This window comes from Panthera uncia, assembly GCF_023721935.1.
Source record: "Panthera uncia isolate 11264 chromosome D3 unlocalized genomic scaffold, Puncia_PCG_1.0 HiC_scaffold_8, whole genome shotgun sequence".
NCBI classification, from domain to species: Eukaryota; Metazoa; Chordata; class Mammalia; order Carnivora; family Felidae; genus Panthera; species Panthera uncia.
The window spans coordinates 61,381,145-61,399,915 of record NW_026057586.1 but is presented as its reverse complement, the minus strand read 5'-3'; the positions used below and the strand labels follow the sequence as shown (position 1 = coordinate 61,399,915).

At 37.6% G+C, this 18,771-nt stretch overlaps 1 protein-coding gene across 4 annotated transcripts in view; it reads left to right on the top strand.

Moving 5' to 3' along the window:
- Window positions 1–9,929, top strand: part of PTPN2 (protein tyrosine phosphatase non-receptor type 2) — an 86,332-nt gene extending 76,403 nt beyond the window's left edge. The window contains exons 9-11 of one of the 4 annotated variants that reach the window (XM_049620491.1): window positions 1,254–1,355; window positions 2,151–2,243; window positions 8,926–9,929. In XM_049620491.1, the coding sequence (XP_049476448.1) occupies window positions 1,254–1,355; window positions 2,151–2,202 (154 nt within the window). In that variant the 3' untranslated portion in view covers window positions 2,203–2,243; window positions 8,926–9,929. Of the gene's footprint in view, window positions 1–1,253 lie in introns of all 4 variants that reach the window. The other 3 variants (XM_049620490.1, XM_049620492.1, XM_049620489.1) reach the window with 3 other exon arrangements.
- The last annotated feature ends 8,842 nt before the right edge of the window (window positions 9,930–18,771 follow it).

Genomic DNA, 18,771 nt, shown 5'->3' with positions numbered 1-18,771 from the left:
TGTAAGGTAAGAATAGAGGGATTCTAGGGGTCGAGTGGAGGGAGAAATGGAAGAACAGAATTGAAAAGAACATTGTTAAAATAATCTAATATATAGTGTATATTCAAATTTCTCTAGTAGTCTAAAAGATCCACCTTATTATAGAGTTGTGAAGCCATCATTATAATCTAATTTTGGAATATTTTCATGATCCCAGTCTCTGTAGCTATTTAAAGAAATAATTCAAGATTTAATCAAGGATCATGGATTGTATTTGATTGATGTTAGTCTTTAGTCTCCATTAATCTGGAACTTTTCACCACCACTTTTTTTTCCCTTGCCTGACCTTGACATCTTTGCAGCTGCTATACCAGTTGCCTTCTAGAACACCCCACAATCTTGATTCCTCTGATTGTTTCTCATTATTAGATTCAGGTTAAACATTTCAGCTGGGGGGAGGGGGGAAGTTGGCTCTTAATGTAGTAGACTGACAAGGCATTCAAAATTTGTAATCAAGCTACACAACTAGAGAGCTGGACTTAAGAACACTTACTGTGGCAATAATGTTTAATTCAGAGGCAAGGAAACTGGTTAGGTTTTTGCTGTATTATAGGAAATAAATGAAAAGAGGAGATGGAGTTTGTGAAATTTTTTTAAAGGCAAGATATAGTAATGTACATGTTGCCATTAGCCATTCTTCTTTACAGTGCCCTAGGACTGTGTGTCTTGGGAGTCAGAGAGCTTCCATTGGAACAGACATTCTGTATTGAATAGGAAGATGGATGCTAGAAATAAGTGTGAAATAAGTGAAATAAGCAATGTATTCTCACAAACAGATAGGTAGGCATCCCATGGTGGCATCTTCATGGAAGTATGAAGCAGATAGCTTTTATGAGTGGCCTTTGTGGAAAATCACGTAAAGACAAAAGTGGCTTAGATGCCAGGGACTCTTATCCCTCACCTCTTCCAGCTGCTTAGGAAGAAAACAAGCTGACAGCCTCCAGCTCACATTTCAACAAAAGAGAGCACCATACTTATTTTCAGGTCCTGCCAAAAGTATTTATTAATAGAAAATTGTACCAGAAATTGTTGAATTATTAGAGTACATCTCTGGACCACTTAGAATATTGAAAATCCTCCCCTTTTTCATTCTAGTGTTTTAACGAGTTTAAAAATGTGGGGCTTGGGAGGTGGGTATTTGGGCTTAGGTCCTCTGCATTAGAGTAATTAAGTCTTACCATGCACTTCCTTTCATTTGTTTTTATGTATTCTAGCGTTCTACGGAAACGTATTCGAGAGGACAGAAAAGCTAACACGGCTCAGAAGGTGCAGCAGATGAAACAGAGGCTAAATGAGACTGAACGAAAAAGGAAAAGGTGGTTATATTGGCAACCTATTCTCACTAAGATGGGGTTTGTGTCAGTCATTTTGGTGGGCGCTTTTGTTGGCTGGACACTGTTGTTTCAGCAGAATGTCCTATAAATAACAGTTCTGCCCCGCAAGCTCCCGCACTAATAGCTGACAGTGTTGCGTTAGTCACAAGGGTTTGTCTGTTAGCAAACTCCTCACACCCCAGAAATGGTGCGGTAGAATAGACACCAACCAGACAAGTGATATATTCAGTCCCCAGCCCAACATCTCAGGACACTGTCCCCAAACTGTAAACAGCTATCTGAAATAAAGACTTGAATGCTTGTTGAAAACTGGTACATTTTGCAACTGTATTCGTACATGTTCAGTGTAATATTTCACCTGACCAGATTGAGAAATCCTCAAAACAAAGATTTGTTTTTGGAGGCTATCTGGATTTTAACCTGCACTTGATAACAAGCAATAAATATTGTGGTTTTATCTACATTATTACTGGAAAGAAAATGACCTTTAAATAATGCGTGTAATGTATAATGTACTGTTGACATGGGCATCAACATTTTATATTCTTAATCATTTCAGGGTAAATATATTTTATAAGTATTTAATCTTACTTTTGTAGTTAAATGTACTTTTTAAAAGCTCAATATGCAAAATCTGTTACCATAAAAAAATAAATTGTATGTTGATTCAATTGTACTGGATACATTTTCCTAAAGAGAAGTTTGATATGAGCAGTTAGAACTAACTTTAAATAAGCACTTTTTACTATATATTTGCATTTCTTTTATGTTTTACAGTTTTCCCAAATTTAAAAAGAAAAACAAACAAAGAAACAAAAATTTTCCCTAAAAATATCTTTGAAGGAAAATTCTCCTTACTGGCATAGTCAGGTAACATTTGGTCTCAAGACTTTGTAAAGAAATTGGTTTCTGTAAAGCCCATGATGGATACTGTTTATTTTTCATGAACATTTCAATGTAATTACCCTAATTTATAGTTGGGGTAAACGATGCTTTAGGAAATAAAAATAAGGAGCAGCATTTTATTATCCACAGTTTCAGTTTACTATACTGAAGTTTTGAAGTAAAATTTTTTCAAGTTCTTTCTACTTCAATAAATAGTATGATGATGTACAAATCTGACCTTGTCCCTTTAACTTCTTAATGGGTATCTTTAAAGCATATTGTCTGGTGAATTTAACTGCTCATTTGAGTGCTAGCCTTCTTCATATCCCAACATTCCATTCAGTGTTTAACTTGTTTAGCTTAAACTTTAAATAGTTGTTATAAATTTAATTACTGATATAATAAAGTCACATTACTTCACTGGTTTTCGAACTACGCTTATTGGATTTTTGAAGGGTCGCCCCGAGGTGGTTGGAAGGACTCCAAGCTACCAGCCTTTACTTTCAACCAGAGCATCTCTGCTTTATCTATTTTATATACTACATAAGATCGCTGCATGAGGTTTAATTATTTTAAGGGGACAGTTAAAATCTTAAAAACAGTTTGAAAACCATTGGTATAGATAGGTATTTTGAATTGATTTGAGTAGTTTTTTGAATGTGTTAAATTATGCTGAAAGTCTGAAAGCAGGATGTAGGTGGTACTACATATTAAATAAGATTTACGTAACTTGTGCCTGTGTCCTAATTCAGTATTACTGTGCCCTGTAACCTTTAAATGGAGAGGAGGTAAGAGGGACTTTTTTTTTTTATGTCTGTCTGCATTAAACCTGTGTTCAGGTACCGGGACCCGTCATTATTGGTTTAAAATCTTTCTAATTTGCCTTGGTTTATATTTGCTAAAATGCAGTATATTACTCTGCAAGTAAAATATGGGTAGATCATACTGAGTCTCCAATTGAAAGTAGCCTTGCCTTAAACAAAAAGGTAAAAACTTCTTACAAAAAACAAATGCTGATAATGATGCCCCTTTGCAGGGTAAATGTGCTTCCCTGGATTCTGGATTTTAGCTTTGCTTTTTGTCTGCTTTCTTTCCTTCTGAGTGGTGTTTTTTGTCATATATCTTAACAGTCATGTTCAGTGTAGTAAACATTTGTTGATAAACTTCTGCAGGGGTTAGTCATCTTTCCTCTCAAGCAGATCCTGAAGGATAGTGTGTTGAGTTTTTACCAGTAATAATATTTTTGGTGGGTTCCATGTACTAATTATTAAAAATACATGTGCTGTGGTGCCCAGGGTCATCATCCTGGCCCCTTTATTGAAAGCGGTGTGCTAGTCAGAGGGAAGGACACAGACCGGGCTCCTGCCTTCTTGGGTAACAGCCAGACGACAAAGTTAGCAATCCGCGGTAGGTTTTACATTTTACAAAATTTGTGTCTCCTAATATTTTCTAATTATAACAGATTTTAAAAGTCAGTTGTATAGTTTGACTTTAATGAGGTAGTATTATTTTTGGAATAGGTTAAGGACGAAAAAAAGGTTTTTTAAAAAGCCAGAGGCTTTATCATTTTTAAGAAAGGATATCTACATTAATATATAGTGCATTTGTGTTCATATCTGTCCCTGCCGATAAACTGACAGCTGTCTTTGATTTAATGCTGTCTTCTCTGGCTATACCAACTGGTCACGTATTTGTTTCCAAGTGTAGCTAAGTATTTTATGCTGGCCTATTAGCAATTTTTATCTATGCTTGCTTATATATAACATGTAAAAACAGTTCTCCATTTTTAGTTTATCTGTATATAAAATAAAAATAATACCTTTTCCTGAATCCTTAGAGGATTAAAAAAAAAGTAACATGTGAAAGTGTATAGAGAACTTTAGATCAATATAAAGACCATTCTTCATGTTTAGGATATATTTTATATATGTGCTCTGTCCTTTTCCTCTTCTGTCTTCAAATTAATGCTGACTGCATTGATATATTTCTACCAAAAGGAATGAACAAAAAAGAGGAAGTAAAAAAGCATTGATTTTTTTTTTTTGTTTATTTTTTTAATATCTCTGCTTAACAGGTATGTTACGAGAAGTAATTATAACTCTTAAGTTAATTTTATGTATATTTGTGCTTTTGTCCCTTTCATTTTAAATACACTAGAATTGATGGTATGAATCAAAAAATACATATTGGTTTAAAAAGTAGTTTATGGAATGGAGCAGCCTCCACTTTTTATATCAAGTCCTTTGTTTTCAGTGTCAGTTCAAAGTATTGGTACCATTTATTGATTGGTACCAATAAACTGCTACCATTTATTGATCATTTACTATGTACCAGGCACTGTGCTAATATGCACTTTTATAGATTATCCTATTAAATCCTTACAATACGCTTTTGAAGTAAGTGTTGTTATTAAGCCATAATCAACCTGAGACTTAACATTGCTAGGTTCTTTTATGCTGCAGTCATTGAATCAGGCTCTGTAGATTAGAATCGATCATTCTCAAAGAAAGACTTACCTCCTACAAGTCATTTCCCTCTTAGAAAAATATCTGACTAGATTCTATGTAAATAGACACAGGCCAGAACCTGATTATATTAGAAATACTGTCATTAACCTTTGTATATTCTATTTCAGCAAGTACCTACATCCCCAGTGTGCCTGCCTGGTTATTGTACAGATTTTAAAATTTGGTCTGCCTTGGTTTTTACTTTCAGACACAAAACCTAACAGAGGTTTTTCTTAATATAGTCTCTTATAAGCCTAATGCCATTATGTATGTCATCCACTTCTTCCTATGTTCAGGCAGGAGTTGAGGAATCACACCTTCTGTAAACATCTGTTTGTTTTTTTGTTTTTTTGTTTTTTTGTTTTTTTTTGTCCAGCAGTCCATGTGGGTTTGGCAGGGGAGTGGGGAATAAGGATTAAGGGCTTGGATGTCCGAAATCTGTTGCACTCCAATGGTGGGGGGGGTGCTGAGGTCAGACCTTGGTGCAGTGATCTGGTCTGAAACTAAGTGCAGAAGTGTCTGTTCTGTGTTCTCCTTTCTACATCAATAGCTAATAATAAAGTCTCTCTTATTTTAAGAAACCTTTCATTTGGCCTTGACTAATTATTTAGAGGATAGGGGCACAAAATCTTACGAATAATATTTTGAAGGTAATATTCTTCCATATAACCAAACTAAGTTCTACTGACTTAATATGTGAGTCTTGGTCATTCCTTGAATGATTTATTCTGGAGTTGACCTGTTTCTTTCATCTCTTTCCCTAGTTCATTTGTTTAGATTTGATTCCATTTATTTAATACTTATCTTCAAAGCACTATTTCAGGATGACGTCATCCATAGCTCCTACAAGAGTGAATATGTTAGAACTTCAGCTCTCTCTTGTTCCATCAGGTCTGTGATGCATAAGTGCTGACTTGCTTCGGTGGGAAGAGACTCGGGTTGTGTGAGCTGCACAGTGCCTGCTCTGCCTGGGCCTCCCCAGTCCAGATACTGCATGCTTTCAGCTACTTCCATGTCCTCGCCATGAGATGGCCATTTCATTGTCCCTCCAGACCTGAGAATTTAAGCTTTTAATTTGGGAATTTTAAGCCACTCACTTCCATGGGTAGTGTTCTAAAGAACAAACTTCTAGGAAAATGGTTATGAGTTTAGCCATCTCATTTTTCCCTCATCAGCAAGCATTTTCTCAATATTTACCACATTCAGATTGCTCCAGCAACAGCAATTCTGCACAAGTGCTTTTCCTCAGCATTCTTCAGAGAAATAGCCATTAAATTTTGGAAACTTCTTTGGGGAAAATGTTTTCCTCACTGTCATTTATTCCATCACAGGGCATTGCCAAGTGGAAGCAGTGACTCAGATGAGAAGCTTTTACTTGGTATGAAAGGCTTCGTCTTTATCAGTAACAACCTGACAGTGAAAAATTTTAAAGAGCTCTGACCGTCTCTGGGTAGTCCACTGGGAGACTGCAAAGTTCAATCTTTTGAACTCCTTCTATTTTGGTTTCATAATGTAGAGCGGAATATAGGAATTACAGGATATAGTGGCGATATTACAGAGTCTACTTTAGTACTGTGGTTTTTCATTAGGTAGTATTAATATATGTGTATGTGTATATGTATATATATGTATATATATATACATATATATATAGTACCTATTATATACATAGTGTATTATATATAGTATATATTATATACATAGTATTTATAGTATATAAGAGTTGCATGGAAGGTTTTTTTCTTTATAGAGACCATTTTTTAAAAGCATCAATTCTTTATTGTTGCTCTAATTTGACATAGATTTTTGTAGACGTGATGGTGTCGGTATTTCAAATTACCACTATAAAAAAAAACCGAAGTTATTTTGAGTTTGGTGAATTCAGGAAAGGGAGACTAGATATGTTTGTTTTCTCTATAAGGCAATGCTTTCTTTGCTCACCTTTACAAAAGGTTTTGTGATTCTTTTCAGTAAAAAATAGTGTGAATATCTGGTGGCAAAAAATACTTCGGATGCAGGTTGACTTTCTGTTACTTCAGGTATGGAGCCAGCTTGGGAAGATCATGCTCAGTCTGTAAATCTGGCCCTGTTCCAGAATGACACTGGACAGTGTGCACAGGCGCTTTCTCCACAGAAAGCTTGCAGCACGCACGGCTAATTCCACTTGATTTGTTTGAACCCATTTTACCTTTGACTTGTTAAAGCAGCAAGAAGTGATTCAAGTGAACGTATTTTTTCCTAAAATAAAGCCTGTCTTCTCAGTCCTGCAAACAAATACATTCTTTTAAAATAGTTAACACTGCCAATGATTCCATCTGACTTTTCCTATCCCCCAGAATAATATTTACAAAGAAAAAAATGAATTTTTAAAAATGCTGTCAAATTCTTTTAGTCGTTACAAGTAATAGTTTGCCATTGGTAGGTGAATCTTTAACACTGCTGGGGAAGACGGCAATGTGTTATTGGACACCTGCAGTTCTGCCAGTCAGCTTAACTGCATAATCTAAATTTAACCTGCCTAACACCTCTTCTACATACATTACCCTATTTTAAGATAACAAAAGTAAGTCAGAGGCGAATAAGTAACTTGCCCACAGTTGCACAGCTAGTACATGACAGCTGAAACTCAGACTCCTGTCTGTGAAATTCCAGTAGCTCCACACCTCACTCTGCTTCTATTATGACTTTGTTTTTTATGGAATATTCAAATACTTAAGTGGAAGGAATTAGACAACCACTTGTTGAAAAACAAAGTAACCCTCTTCTTGTTTTTTGAGTGAAACAAATCGAAGTTTTTCCCTCCAAAAATTTTTGTGAAAACAGGTTGAACTGCCACTGAACCAGAGAAATACTGGAACACCAGAATATTCTCTAAAGCAAACCATTATTTCATTCACTTTGATTGAGTGGATTAAATTGCTTTGTTTTGATGGGCAGATTTTCTCAATGCATGGGAAATAAATATGTTTTTTACAGCAATCAGAGTCTGTAAGAAGCACTTTTCCTTACTATGTCTGCTTTGGTTGAGGGCTCAGCAGAACCCAACAGTAAGCATCCGTAGTAGGTTTTGTGACTCACAGACACCTAATGAGAATGTTTCTTGGTGACTTGACATTTCTCTGTGCTGGACAATCAAGAGAAATGGGGTATTCAGAAGACCAGGTGCTTGGTATTGTTATTCTTCAGTAGGAAGAGTCCGTCATTAGGAAAAAGCCCAGTTTGTAGTATTTGAAAGTTTTTGACTAAACGTTATGGGAGAATGTGTGGGTATGGTTTATATTCCTATTTATACATATGGAGACAATAATAAGTATTTATTTAGATTTGGGGGTTTTTTGTGTGTGTCATAGCGAAGGAAGTCAGGGGAAGAATGGAAATAACATTTACCTCCAGAGTTCAGTTACTTGCAAATATTGTGAAATACCATCAAAAACTGCCCTTAAAATAGTTATTTCATCTGTCTGTTGCTTGTTTAAACTCTCATTAATCTTTACTTTTTGACATTAAAATACAATATGTCAATTATTTTATGTCTGTGTTTTCTTTTATATTGGTAGTAACCTAAATGATGTCACTTCGGTTCTGTATTGCTATAATCATTAGTGTTATCCTTCAGGACAAAAAAGCATGCTGCTAACAGTCCGTGACTTAAAGATATAAGCCAACTTTATGTTCAGACCTTACGTTCATAATATTTTTAGCAGTATGATACAGTGGAGGTCCAAATTGGATTAGACTTTTGCATTGAATTCCAAAGTATTGGTAAGTCTAGCACATACCATATAATCTTGCTAAACTGTTGTGGGTACATTTTTTTTAAACCCGTCTGTCTGTCAGTATTTCACATGGAGGTCATTTCTTGAGTAATGCAGGATGACCTGAGAAATTCACAGTTAGTAATTCTTGATAAAGCCGTATGAGTTACGGTGCTTTAACATGAGTCTCCCTCACACCACCAATTCTGTTTGAAAATCGAGCACATAAGCAGATTTACCAAGATAACAGTGAAGCACTTAGTGTGGTTGAATGTGATACGTTAGAATGTTTTTTAGTTGCTTTTTTAGTTCATTGTTAGTCCTTTTATGTTTGTGTGTGTCTATGTATGTCTGTGTGTTTGGTGAATCTGAATTGAATAGATGACTTCTTATTTTATGTTTTAGGCCAAGATTGACAGACACCTAAATATTCATGACTTGAGAATATTCTGCAGCTATAAATTTTGAACCATTGATGTGCAAAGCAAGACCTGAAGCCCACTCCGGAAACTAAAGTGAGGCTTGATAAACCTGTAGATTGCCTCACATTTGTCTGTTTACAGAGTAAACTTTACATCCAGGGAAAGAAGAGCACCACCAGCAGAAGACTTTGCAGAACCCTCTAATTTGATGTATTGTTAAGTTTTTTTAATGTGTGTATGAAATGTAGAAAGATGTAAAAGAAATAAATTAGGAGAGACTACTTTGTATTGTACTGCCATTCCTACTGTATTTTTATACTTTTTGGCAGCATTAAATATTTTTATTAAATAGACTATGTTGGTTTGTGTGCCTTATCTTAGGACAGCACTGCTTTAGATAATGAATGTTTCCTTAAGAGTTTACTCTCACTTTTTTATAACTCATAATCGACGTTTAAATTGAAATCGGTTCAAAATGTTGGTCACTTGCTTTTAAAAATTTTCTTTAGTTACCTCTCAAGTAGTCTTCCTGTCAGAATAGGTTAGATGAAAGCACAGAAGAAAAGTTATAATACTCCTTTTGTTACTTGGAAAAAATATTAATATGGATTATGGTATTAAATTATTTTTAAGTAAGTGTAGCAACTCAATGCAGTTTTTAAAATCATCGTGTTACTCTTGTGTTGGATGTTTTGTGTTCCTCAAACACTTCCTGTTATAAAAAGACCAAGGGTTCCCTCTTGAGTGAGAAGCTTTTGGCTTCTTTACCATCGAATTTCCCAACCAGGCGATGTGTTTGGGCTGTGTGTGCAGTCAGTTGTCAGGTTACTGGTGATATTCTTCTTGTCTAGACACACACAAGCCTGTGTGTCATGTGAGTATCACCTTAACAGTATAACAAACTCATAATTGGTTTTGTTTTGCCAACTGTGAAATTTTTATAATACTGTTTATTGAATACATCTGTTTCATCTTTTAAAAATGTAATGACTCTCCTTATGTTCATTTTGCCTTGCTTTCCAGTGTTTCTGGTTTATTTTGGGAGTAAGCAAATTCTTGATCCCTAGTAAATCTTTCATAAAGAATGCATGAAAAATTCATTATACCATAAAGTAGTGCAGGAGGATAATCCTCCTTTTTAAAAAAATACTTATTTTGAGAGAGAGCACGCACGCCTGTGTGCGAGCTGGGGAGGGGATGAGAGGGAGAGAGAGAATCCCAAGCAGGCTCTGCACTGACATCGAGGAGTCGGATGCTTAGCCGGCTGAGCCACCCAGGATAATCCATCTTTTGTGTCAACGAAGTTCTTGAAGGTCATCCACACTCAACTAACTACTTCTATTTCCTCATTACCCGTATACTCTTTACCCCAAGAGTGTCTGACTTTGTCTTGTATCACTACAGAAATGCCTCAGAAAAGTCATCTTAGCTCGTATTATAGCCAAATATAGTTAACTCTTCAATTCTTACCTTATATGACTTCTTGACAGCAACATTAAGAACTCCTTCTTTGAAACTTTCTCCTTAGACTCAACGAGACCTCTCTGCTTTCTTTACCTGTCTTTCTGCCTGACTCTTGTTTTATTGTGGTAAGAACACTTAACATGAGATCTACCCTCTTAACAAATTTCTAAGTGTAAATTATGTTGACTGTAGTTACAATGTTTGATAGATCTCTAGAGCTTTTTCATTTTGCTTAACTGAAGTTTTATGCTTGTTGAATATAATTCCCACTTCCTCCTGGCCCCCAACCCCCACCACTGGCAATCACCATTCCACTCTTTGATACTATGAATTAGACTATTTTAGGTACTTTATGTAGTGGAGTCATGCAGTATTTGGTTTTCTGTGACTAGCTTGTTTTACTTAGCATAATGCTCTCAAGGTTTATCCATGTTTTTGCATACTGCAGAATTTCCCTTTATAAGGCTGAATAGTATTCCATTGTATATATACAGTTCACCCTTGAACAACATGGATTAGGAGTGCTAACCCCCACAGGAAAATCTGTTTATAACTTTTGACTCCCCCAGAACCTAATTACTAAAAGCCTACTGTTGACTGGAAGGTTTATCAATAACATAAACAGTTAACACATATCTCGCACTTGTGTTCTGTACTACTCATACAATAAAGTAAGCTAGAGAAAAGAAAATGTTAGAATCATAAGGAAAATACATTTCAAGTACTATACTATATTGTTACCATAAGTTTATGTTCTGTGTAAGATGAAATTGTCTGTCAGAACCTGTATCAGTATTGTCTTACATGATTCAAAAAACTGTAGATGTGATACATATTACTAACACTAGATGAAAAATGAAAAGGTAATGTGGAAAAGAAATTAATGTTTATAGGAATAATGACTTCATGTGTTGATAACAAGCAGCAATATGATTGCGTTATGGTAACCTAATGTGATCAGTACAGTTATTTCACAGTGGCTTGGTGTAATCAATATGATTGTTGCAAGATAGCCTAACATTACAGAAATGAATGAACTGTTATAAAATTTTTATGGCATATTGCATTAGAGTCATATTCATAATACAGTATTAGAAACATTAACATTTGATGTATCTCGGCAACACAGTCCATTTGTGAGTTTTTTCAAATTGTTGCAAATCTCCAAAAAATATTTGTAATATATTTTGAAGAATATCCACTAATACGTGGATCCACACAGTTCAAACCTGTGTTGTTCAAGAGTCACCTGTATATGCCACATTTTCTTTATCCATTCATCTGTTGATGGACTATTGGGTTGTTTCCACATCTTGACTGTCATGAATAGTGAGTGCTGCAGTGAACATGGGAGGGCTAATATTTCCTCAAAACCTTGATTTCAGTTCTTTTGGATAGATACCCAGGAGTGGGATTGCTGGATAACATGGTAGTTGGATTTTTAATTTTTGAAGGAACCTCCATTCTCCATAGCAGCTGCACCATTTTGCATTCTCACTGTCAGAGCACAAGGGTTCTAATTTCTCCACATTTTCAACACATTTTGTCTTGTTTTTGATAATACCATTCTGACAGGTATAAGGTGATATCGTGTGTGTGTGTGTGTGTGTATGTTTGCATTTCCCTGATGATTAGTGGAGTTGAGCATTTTTTCTTACACCTGTGGGTCATGCATATGTCTTCTGTGGAGAAATGTCTATTCTTTGCCTTTCAACTGGTTTGTTAGTTTTTTCTGATATTGTAGGCGTTCCTTATATATTTTGGAGACTACCCTTTATCAGGTACATGGTTTGCAAATATTTTCTCTCATTTAGTAGGTTGTCTTTTCATTCTGTTTCTCTTCTGACTCTAGGACCCCATCTTTGGGCCTTGGATTTTAATTTTAACACACTTAACCTTGAATGATCTCATCTTTGCCCAAGTCTTTATCTGATTCCTCTGTGCTGATTATTATATGCAACTTCTTCCACTCCTGCTCCAATGTCAGCTCTGAGTTATAAACCATGTACCCAATTCCATAAATGGTAATGGCATAAATTTCTTAAACTCCAATACTGAATGCTACCTTCCTCCTGTATTTTCTAGTTCATTTGGTGCCACCCACCAGAAACTGGAGATTCATTGTAAGTTCCTCTACTTAGGCTCTACATCCAGTCGGTCACAAAGTTCTGTTAATTTTTCTTTAAACTTTCATTACAGATGGGGAACACAGCAGTAGACTCTCGTGCCTCCTGTGGCATGCCTGTTTGTGCCAATCCAGTCTGCACAGCCTCCCCGAGTGACTTAAAGATCTGAGTGTCACCCTTCTTAAGATGATCTAATGGCACCTTAGAAAAATTTGCCTTCATTTTAAATCCCAAGGCCCCAGCATGCTGTGTACACCACTTCATCTTTTGGCTGTTTCCTGACTATCCTCCTTTTTTTGTTGTTTTTTGTTTTTCCCCAGTTTTACTGAAAAATAATTGACACGCATCACTCTGTAAGTGTAAGGTGTACCGCATGATGGTTTGATTTGCATATATTGTGAAATGATCCCTAAGTAGGTTTATTTAATATCCACCTTCTCATATAGATACAATAAACAAAATAAATTTTCCTTGTGCTGAAAACTCAGGATCTACTCTCTCAACAACTTTCATACGTATCACACAACAGTGTTAAGTCTAGTCATCATGTTGTACATTACATCCCTAATACATGTGACTGGAAATTTGTACCTTTTCTCACTTCTCCCTCCCCACACCATCCACCTCTAGTAACCACAAGTTGGGTCTCTTTTTCTCTGAGTTTGCTGTTTGGTTTACACGTGTAAGTGGACTCCACATATTAAGTGACATTGTACAGTATTTGGGTTTTCTCTACTTCTCCCACTTAGCAAAATGCCTTCAAGGTCCATCCATGCCACGAACGGTAGGATTTCCTGTTACTGTTTGTTTTGTTTTGTTTCTATGAATGAATAATATTCCACACATATCACATCATTCTTATCCATTCTTCCATTGGTGAACACTTAGGTTTCCATGTTTTAGTTATTGTAAATAATGCTGCTATGAATATGGGAGTGCAGATGCCTTTTTGAGTTAGTGTTTATTTTTGGATATATCCCCCCAGCAGTGAAATTGCTAGATGACAAGTAGTTCTATTAATTTTTTGAGGAGCCTCCATAATGTTTTCCATAGTGGCTGCACCAATTTACATTCCCACCAAGAGTGCACCAGGGTTCCCTTTCTCCACGTCCATCCTCTTGTCTCTTTGGTCATGGCCATTCTAACAAGCATGAGGTGATATCGCAGTGGTTTTAATTTGCATTTCCTTAGTGACTTGCAATGAGTATCTTCATGTACCTGTTGGTCATTTGTATATCTTCTTTGGAAAAATGTTCAGGTCCTTTGTCCATTTTTTAATTGGATTATTTGGATTCTTTTGCTGTTGAGGTGTGTGAGTTCTTTATATAGCTTGGATATTAACCCTTTATCAGATACATAGTTTGCAAATCTTTTTCCCACTTTGTAGATGGTCTTTTCAGTTGGCTGATGATTTCTTTTGCTGTGCAGAAGCTTTTTAGTTTGATGCAGTCCCACCTGTTTATTTTTGCTTTTGTTGCTTATGCTTTAGGCGTGCCTGCCTGTTCTTAATGGGCACCCTAAGCAGGTGCTATGCCAAACTATTTGGAATTACTGGAATATTCCTTGCTCATTCATTTGTTGAATGAATATTTATTGAACGCTTATGTGGTAAGCACTGTACTAGAGCTTTCGTATTCAGTGATCGGGGGAGAACATGGTTGTGGTCGACTACAGTCTTGTGGGAGAGCTAAACAGTAAGCATGTAAATAAGCAAATATGCAGGTAAAACTAGTGTTAAAGTGCCATGATGGACAGAGGTACCTACTTAGATGTGGAGAAGAGGGCTTTTCAGACTTGGGAAATCAGAAGCAGAGTTATTATTCAGGGATGCTGGCACATTCTGTTACTCTCCTTGGATAAGGATAGGGCCTCACAAGAAGTTTGGCTCAAGAACAGGAGAGACCAATTTGTGATGGCATTAGGTTAAAGAAAAGTGCTCAGATTGCTCCTGTCTGTTCTTTGGAATGGCAGTAGAAGCCCCCAGTTTGGAGAGAGCAGTGGCAAGGCAACAATCAAAGCTGTCAGACCTGATGAGACACTGCCCTGTGGTCTTTGAGACTCACAGGCACATAACTCCTGAGGGTTCTGGCGTTTAAGGGAAGCTCCTCTAAAATAAACTATATCTGCCACTGCCCTGTGGTGATCACCTTACTTTTGATAAAAGTTTATCTTAATTGAATCGGAAATTTAATGTAACCTGCTGGGTCTTTGGATGGGTCTCTGCCCAGCAGTTCTTAACCCACTTGAAATGCTGCACCTACTGTCAAAATGAGATTGATGTGAAAACCCCACCACCACGATTGTACTTTGGATGGCATTTTCAGAAACCCAAGAAGTGAGCAGTGACTTGACTCTTCCCAGGTGGGACCTGATGGTATGTGGCATGAGACATGTGGGTGGTTGAGGGACTCATCAAGAGCAAACCATACAGCAAAATTCACCCACTGATCAGTACTTCAGATTGCCTGGCCCAGTGAACAGCTTAAGGAAACCGAGATAACAGCAAGGCAGCCCAGCGCACAGCACAATTCCAAGCTTCTCGTGATCGAGGCTGTAGGAATACTTAAGGTCCCACCGCCAAAAGTTGATCAGTCAGTGGGATCAGAGAGGTCCCAGGGACACCCCCTCTGACTGCCATGCAGTGGCATTCCAAGCAGAAATTGAATAACTACCAATTTTAGGTGTGGAGGAGAGAATGAAGCTGAGAAATGTGGTAACTTTTCATGTCTTGTGGGGAGAAATGTGCCGTGGGGTACAGAAGGAAATTGCAAGGAGGGGAAAAGAAATCAGATTCCTTTAGTAATTACATTGACCTGTGTGAATCAGTCTTGCTGTTGTTACAGGTAAGATTGGAAAGATCTGTCCTAAGCTCTGTAAGTTGTGCATGTTAAAAGAGCGAGCCAAAAAAAAAAAAAAAAAAAAAAAAAATTTATTAAAACAAGGAATAAAAACTAATATTATGCCTGAAAAATAACAGCTTCTAAGTAGAAAACTAAAAATTCTTAAAAAAAATTTTTTTTTAATGTTTATTTTTGAGAGAGAGAGAGAGTGCACAAGCAAGGGAGGGGCAGAGAGAGAGGGGGCAACAGAGGATCCAAAGTGGCTGAGCTCTGACAACAGTGAGCTGGATCCGGGGCTTGAACTCATTAACCATGAGATTAGGACCTGAGCTGAAGTCAGATGCTTAACTGACTGAGCCATCCATGAGTCCCTGAAAATTAAATATTCTTAATTCAAATGACTGTAAGATGATTCCATTTAAGTGTTAAATCTGATTTCAGTCTAGTTCTATGTAGAACTTATGGCAGGGATGGGGACCTTTACTCCTTACCAAATATTCTGTTTACTCTTCGAATTTCCGTTCCCCGGCCCCACCCCTGCAGCTGCATTGGGCATGTGACTAGTTCTGACTGTGAGATGTGAAAAAGAAGTGAGGTGGGGAAAGCCCACGTGCAATTCTCCCAGCCCTTCCCCTGCCCAGGCAACTGAGGCCAGGTGTTCTGATAGTTTAGTTAAAAGATGGCAGAAACTGCAAGCCTGAGTCCCTAAAAGTGATAATATCAAACGGAATTCCTTGCCTTCAGGGGACGTGTAATGAGAGAAATGAACTGTAATGTTAAGCCACTATACTTTGAGATTGCTTTTTATCCATAACATAGACAAGTTAGATAGAAAAGGATGGTAATAAACTAGAAGTGTTGGGGTTGGAAAGCAAGGTGCATATTTTGCGTTTTATGGAAACTTTGCTTGAGTCCAGGGCTTTTAATCTGAGGAAGAGATGAATAAAACATTGTTGTAATGCAGTCCAGAGATTCTACTTTATTTTAACTTAGATTTTAGTTAACATACTGTGCAACATTTGTTTCAGAAATAGAATTCAGTGATTCATCACTACAACACCCAGTGCTCATCACAGCAAGTGCCCTCTTTAGTACCCATCACCCATCTACCCCATCACCCACCCACCTCCCTCTGTCAACCCTCAGTTTGTTCTCTGTCATTAAGAGTCTCTTGTGGTTTGCTTCCCTCTCCCCTTTCCCCCCGCCCAATTCTACTACTTTCTACCAAACATTTATATTGATCTATTCAAACTGAGTGAATTCTACAATTAAGTTTTTATCTGTCACCTAGATTTAAAATGCAGAGCTGGACTTCTTTCTACAGAGAGATAGAAATTTTAAAAGATATATTAAGTGTGGCTATATACAGACTATTACAGATATGGAAGAATGTTATGGACCCTGTGGAGCAAAGAGGAAATCATTTGTCTTGGAGGAGGACAAATTATTGGCGTTCATTGGTAAGAATGTGTAAAGTTGGGGTAAAGGAAAAACGAGTACCTGGTGAAGGGAACAAACCAAAGCACTGGAGGAAATGGAACTAGAGGGGCCATGGCACCTCTTAGAGGTTAGGAGAGAGGAGCAGGTGCAGAGAGAGCCCTTGTGACCAGGGAGGCTCACTGAGCCTTGGGAGACCATCATCCCGGAACACCCAGCCAAGCCATGCTGCCATTTCTAGCCTTGGAAGCAGCTTACAGTGCCTGTCTAGGCACTGACAGTGGGCTGAAAGAGCCATGACAGCAGGAAGTAAAATGAGATGTGGGGGGATAATGCAATCCCCTGCTGCCAAGTGAGGAGAAATGGAATCAGGTTTGGATGTGTTACTTCTCAGAATAATGAGCTTCCAGATGGAGTTGTCAGCTGCTCCCTGAGAGGAGACCAAATTCTCATAACCTCACCCCTTCTCACCCCAAATGGCCAGTGGCCATTTGTGGAGGTGACAGTAGAATGGATTTGGCCTGTCCCATTATCCATAACAGCCCCAATGCAGTTAGTTCACGTGGAACATGGAAATCCCTCAGGGTCACAAAGTATACCAGTTAAGAAATATTGTGGCTAGTATGCACAGATTGGATAAAAGAATGGCCTTTATAGGATAGAAATTCAAGCTCATGTAGTTCAGGACTGGTTGGGCAACTCAGGGAGCCACATGCTATCTGTTTCTCTACTCCACCATGCATGGGTCTTATTCTCAATGTTATCTGAAGTCCAAGATAGCTGCTGGAACTCCAGTTATCACATTCACATTCCAGGAGAGCAATAGCCCCCCTGGCTCAGCTTCCGTTAAGCAGGCTCTCCTGAAGTTGGCATTCCACTCTCACCTCCTTTGCCAAAATTTGTCCACATGCACGCACTTAGTTGCAAGGAAGTCTAAATATTTCAGCTGGGTATATTGCTGCTCTGTATAAATGGGAGTTCAGCCACCCACACACAACCTAGTATAGGCATTAAAAATAAATCCATTGCCCTTTTCTGCTGACATCCAAGCAGGAAGCTGAATGCCTGGTAAATGTGTTTAGTTTGGGGAACAATCACTCAGTGCGTTTCTGGGTCCATGTAGCACAGGACACAGTGTCTTTACATTTCACCTGTGGTGCTCAAGTAATAATTCTAGAATGCAACATTGGAAGAATGGACATGGCACCATTTTGTCCATGTAAGGCTTCATGTTTCTGTATTGAGTTTTCTATGACCTGTACTTTCTCTAATAGAAACTTCAAGGATACCACTACTCCAGCCAGGATTGGGTGCAGGGTATGGTATGTATGGAAGAATGGATGATAAACATAACAATGCAATATTATTATCAAAATGTGCCAGTGTCTTTTATGAATTGGTACTTGTAGGACCCAGACATCATTTTTGTAAGCTATATGAGTCAGAAGAAATTATTCCCACTGAATTTTTTTATGTTACTAAAGTATCTTGAGAAATTCTTAATATTAATTTGCTTGTGTTTGGGATATTCACTTCCACACTCACAACTTTGTGGATGTTTCTGTCCTTGGCAACCTCCAAACTGGAGCTGTACAGAGAGGGAGATTCTAGGAAATGTTGTTCTTTGTCTGATGCAGTAGACCTGCCATATGGCCCCATTCCAATTGTCTGCATCCTTTCTAGTCAGTTAACTCGTGTTAACACAAGAGATCCTGGGAGGCAATTCAATCCATGTTGTAATTCAGCCATGCTTAGGTTAGACTTGGGTGTGCTTTTCAGAAATCTTAGCCTTCCCTAGGGGACCTGGGTGGCTCATTTTGTTAAGTGTCTGACTCTCAATATCGGCTCAAGTCATGATCTCACAGTTCATGATATCAAGCACCACATCTGCTCTATCAGCGCAGAGCCTTCTTGGGATATTCTCTCTCTCTCTCTCTCTCTCTCTCTCTCTCTCTCTCTCTC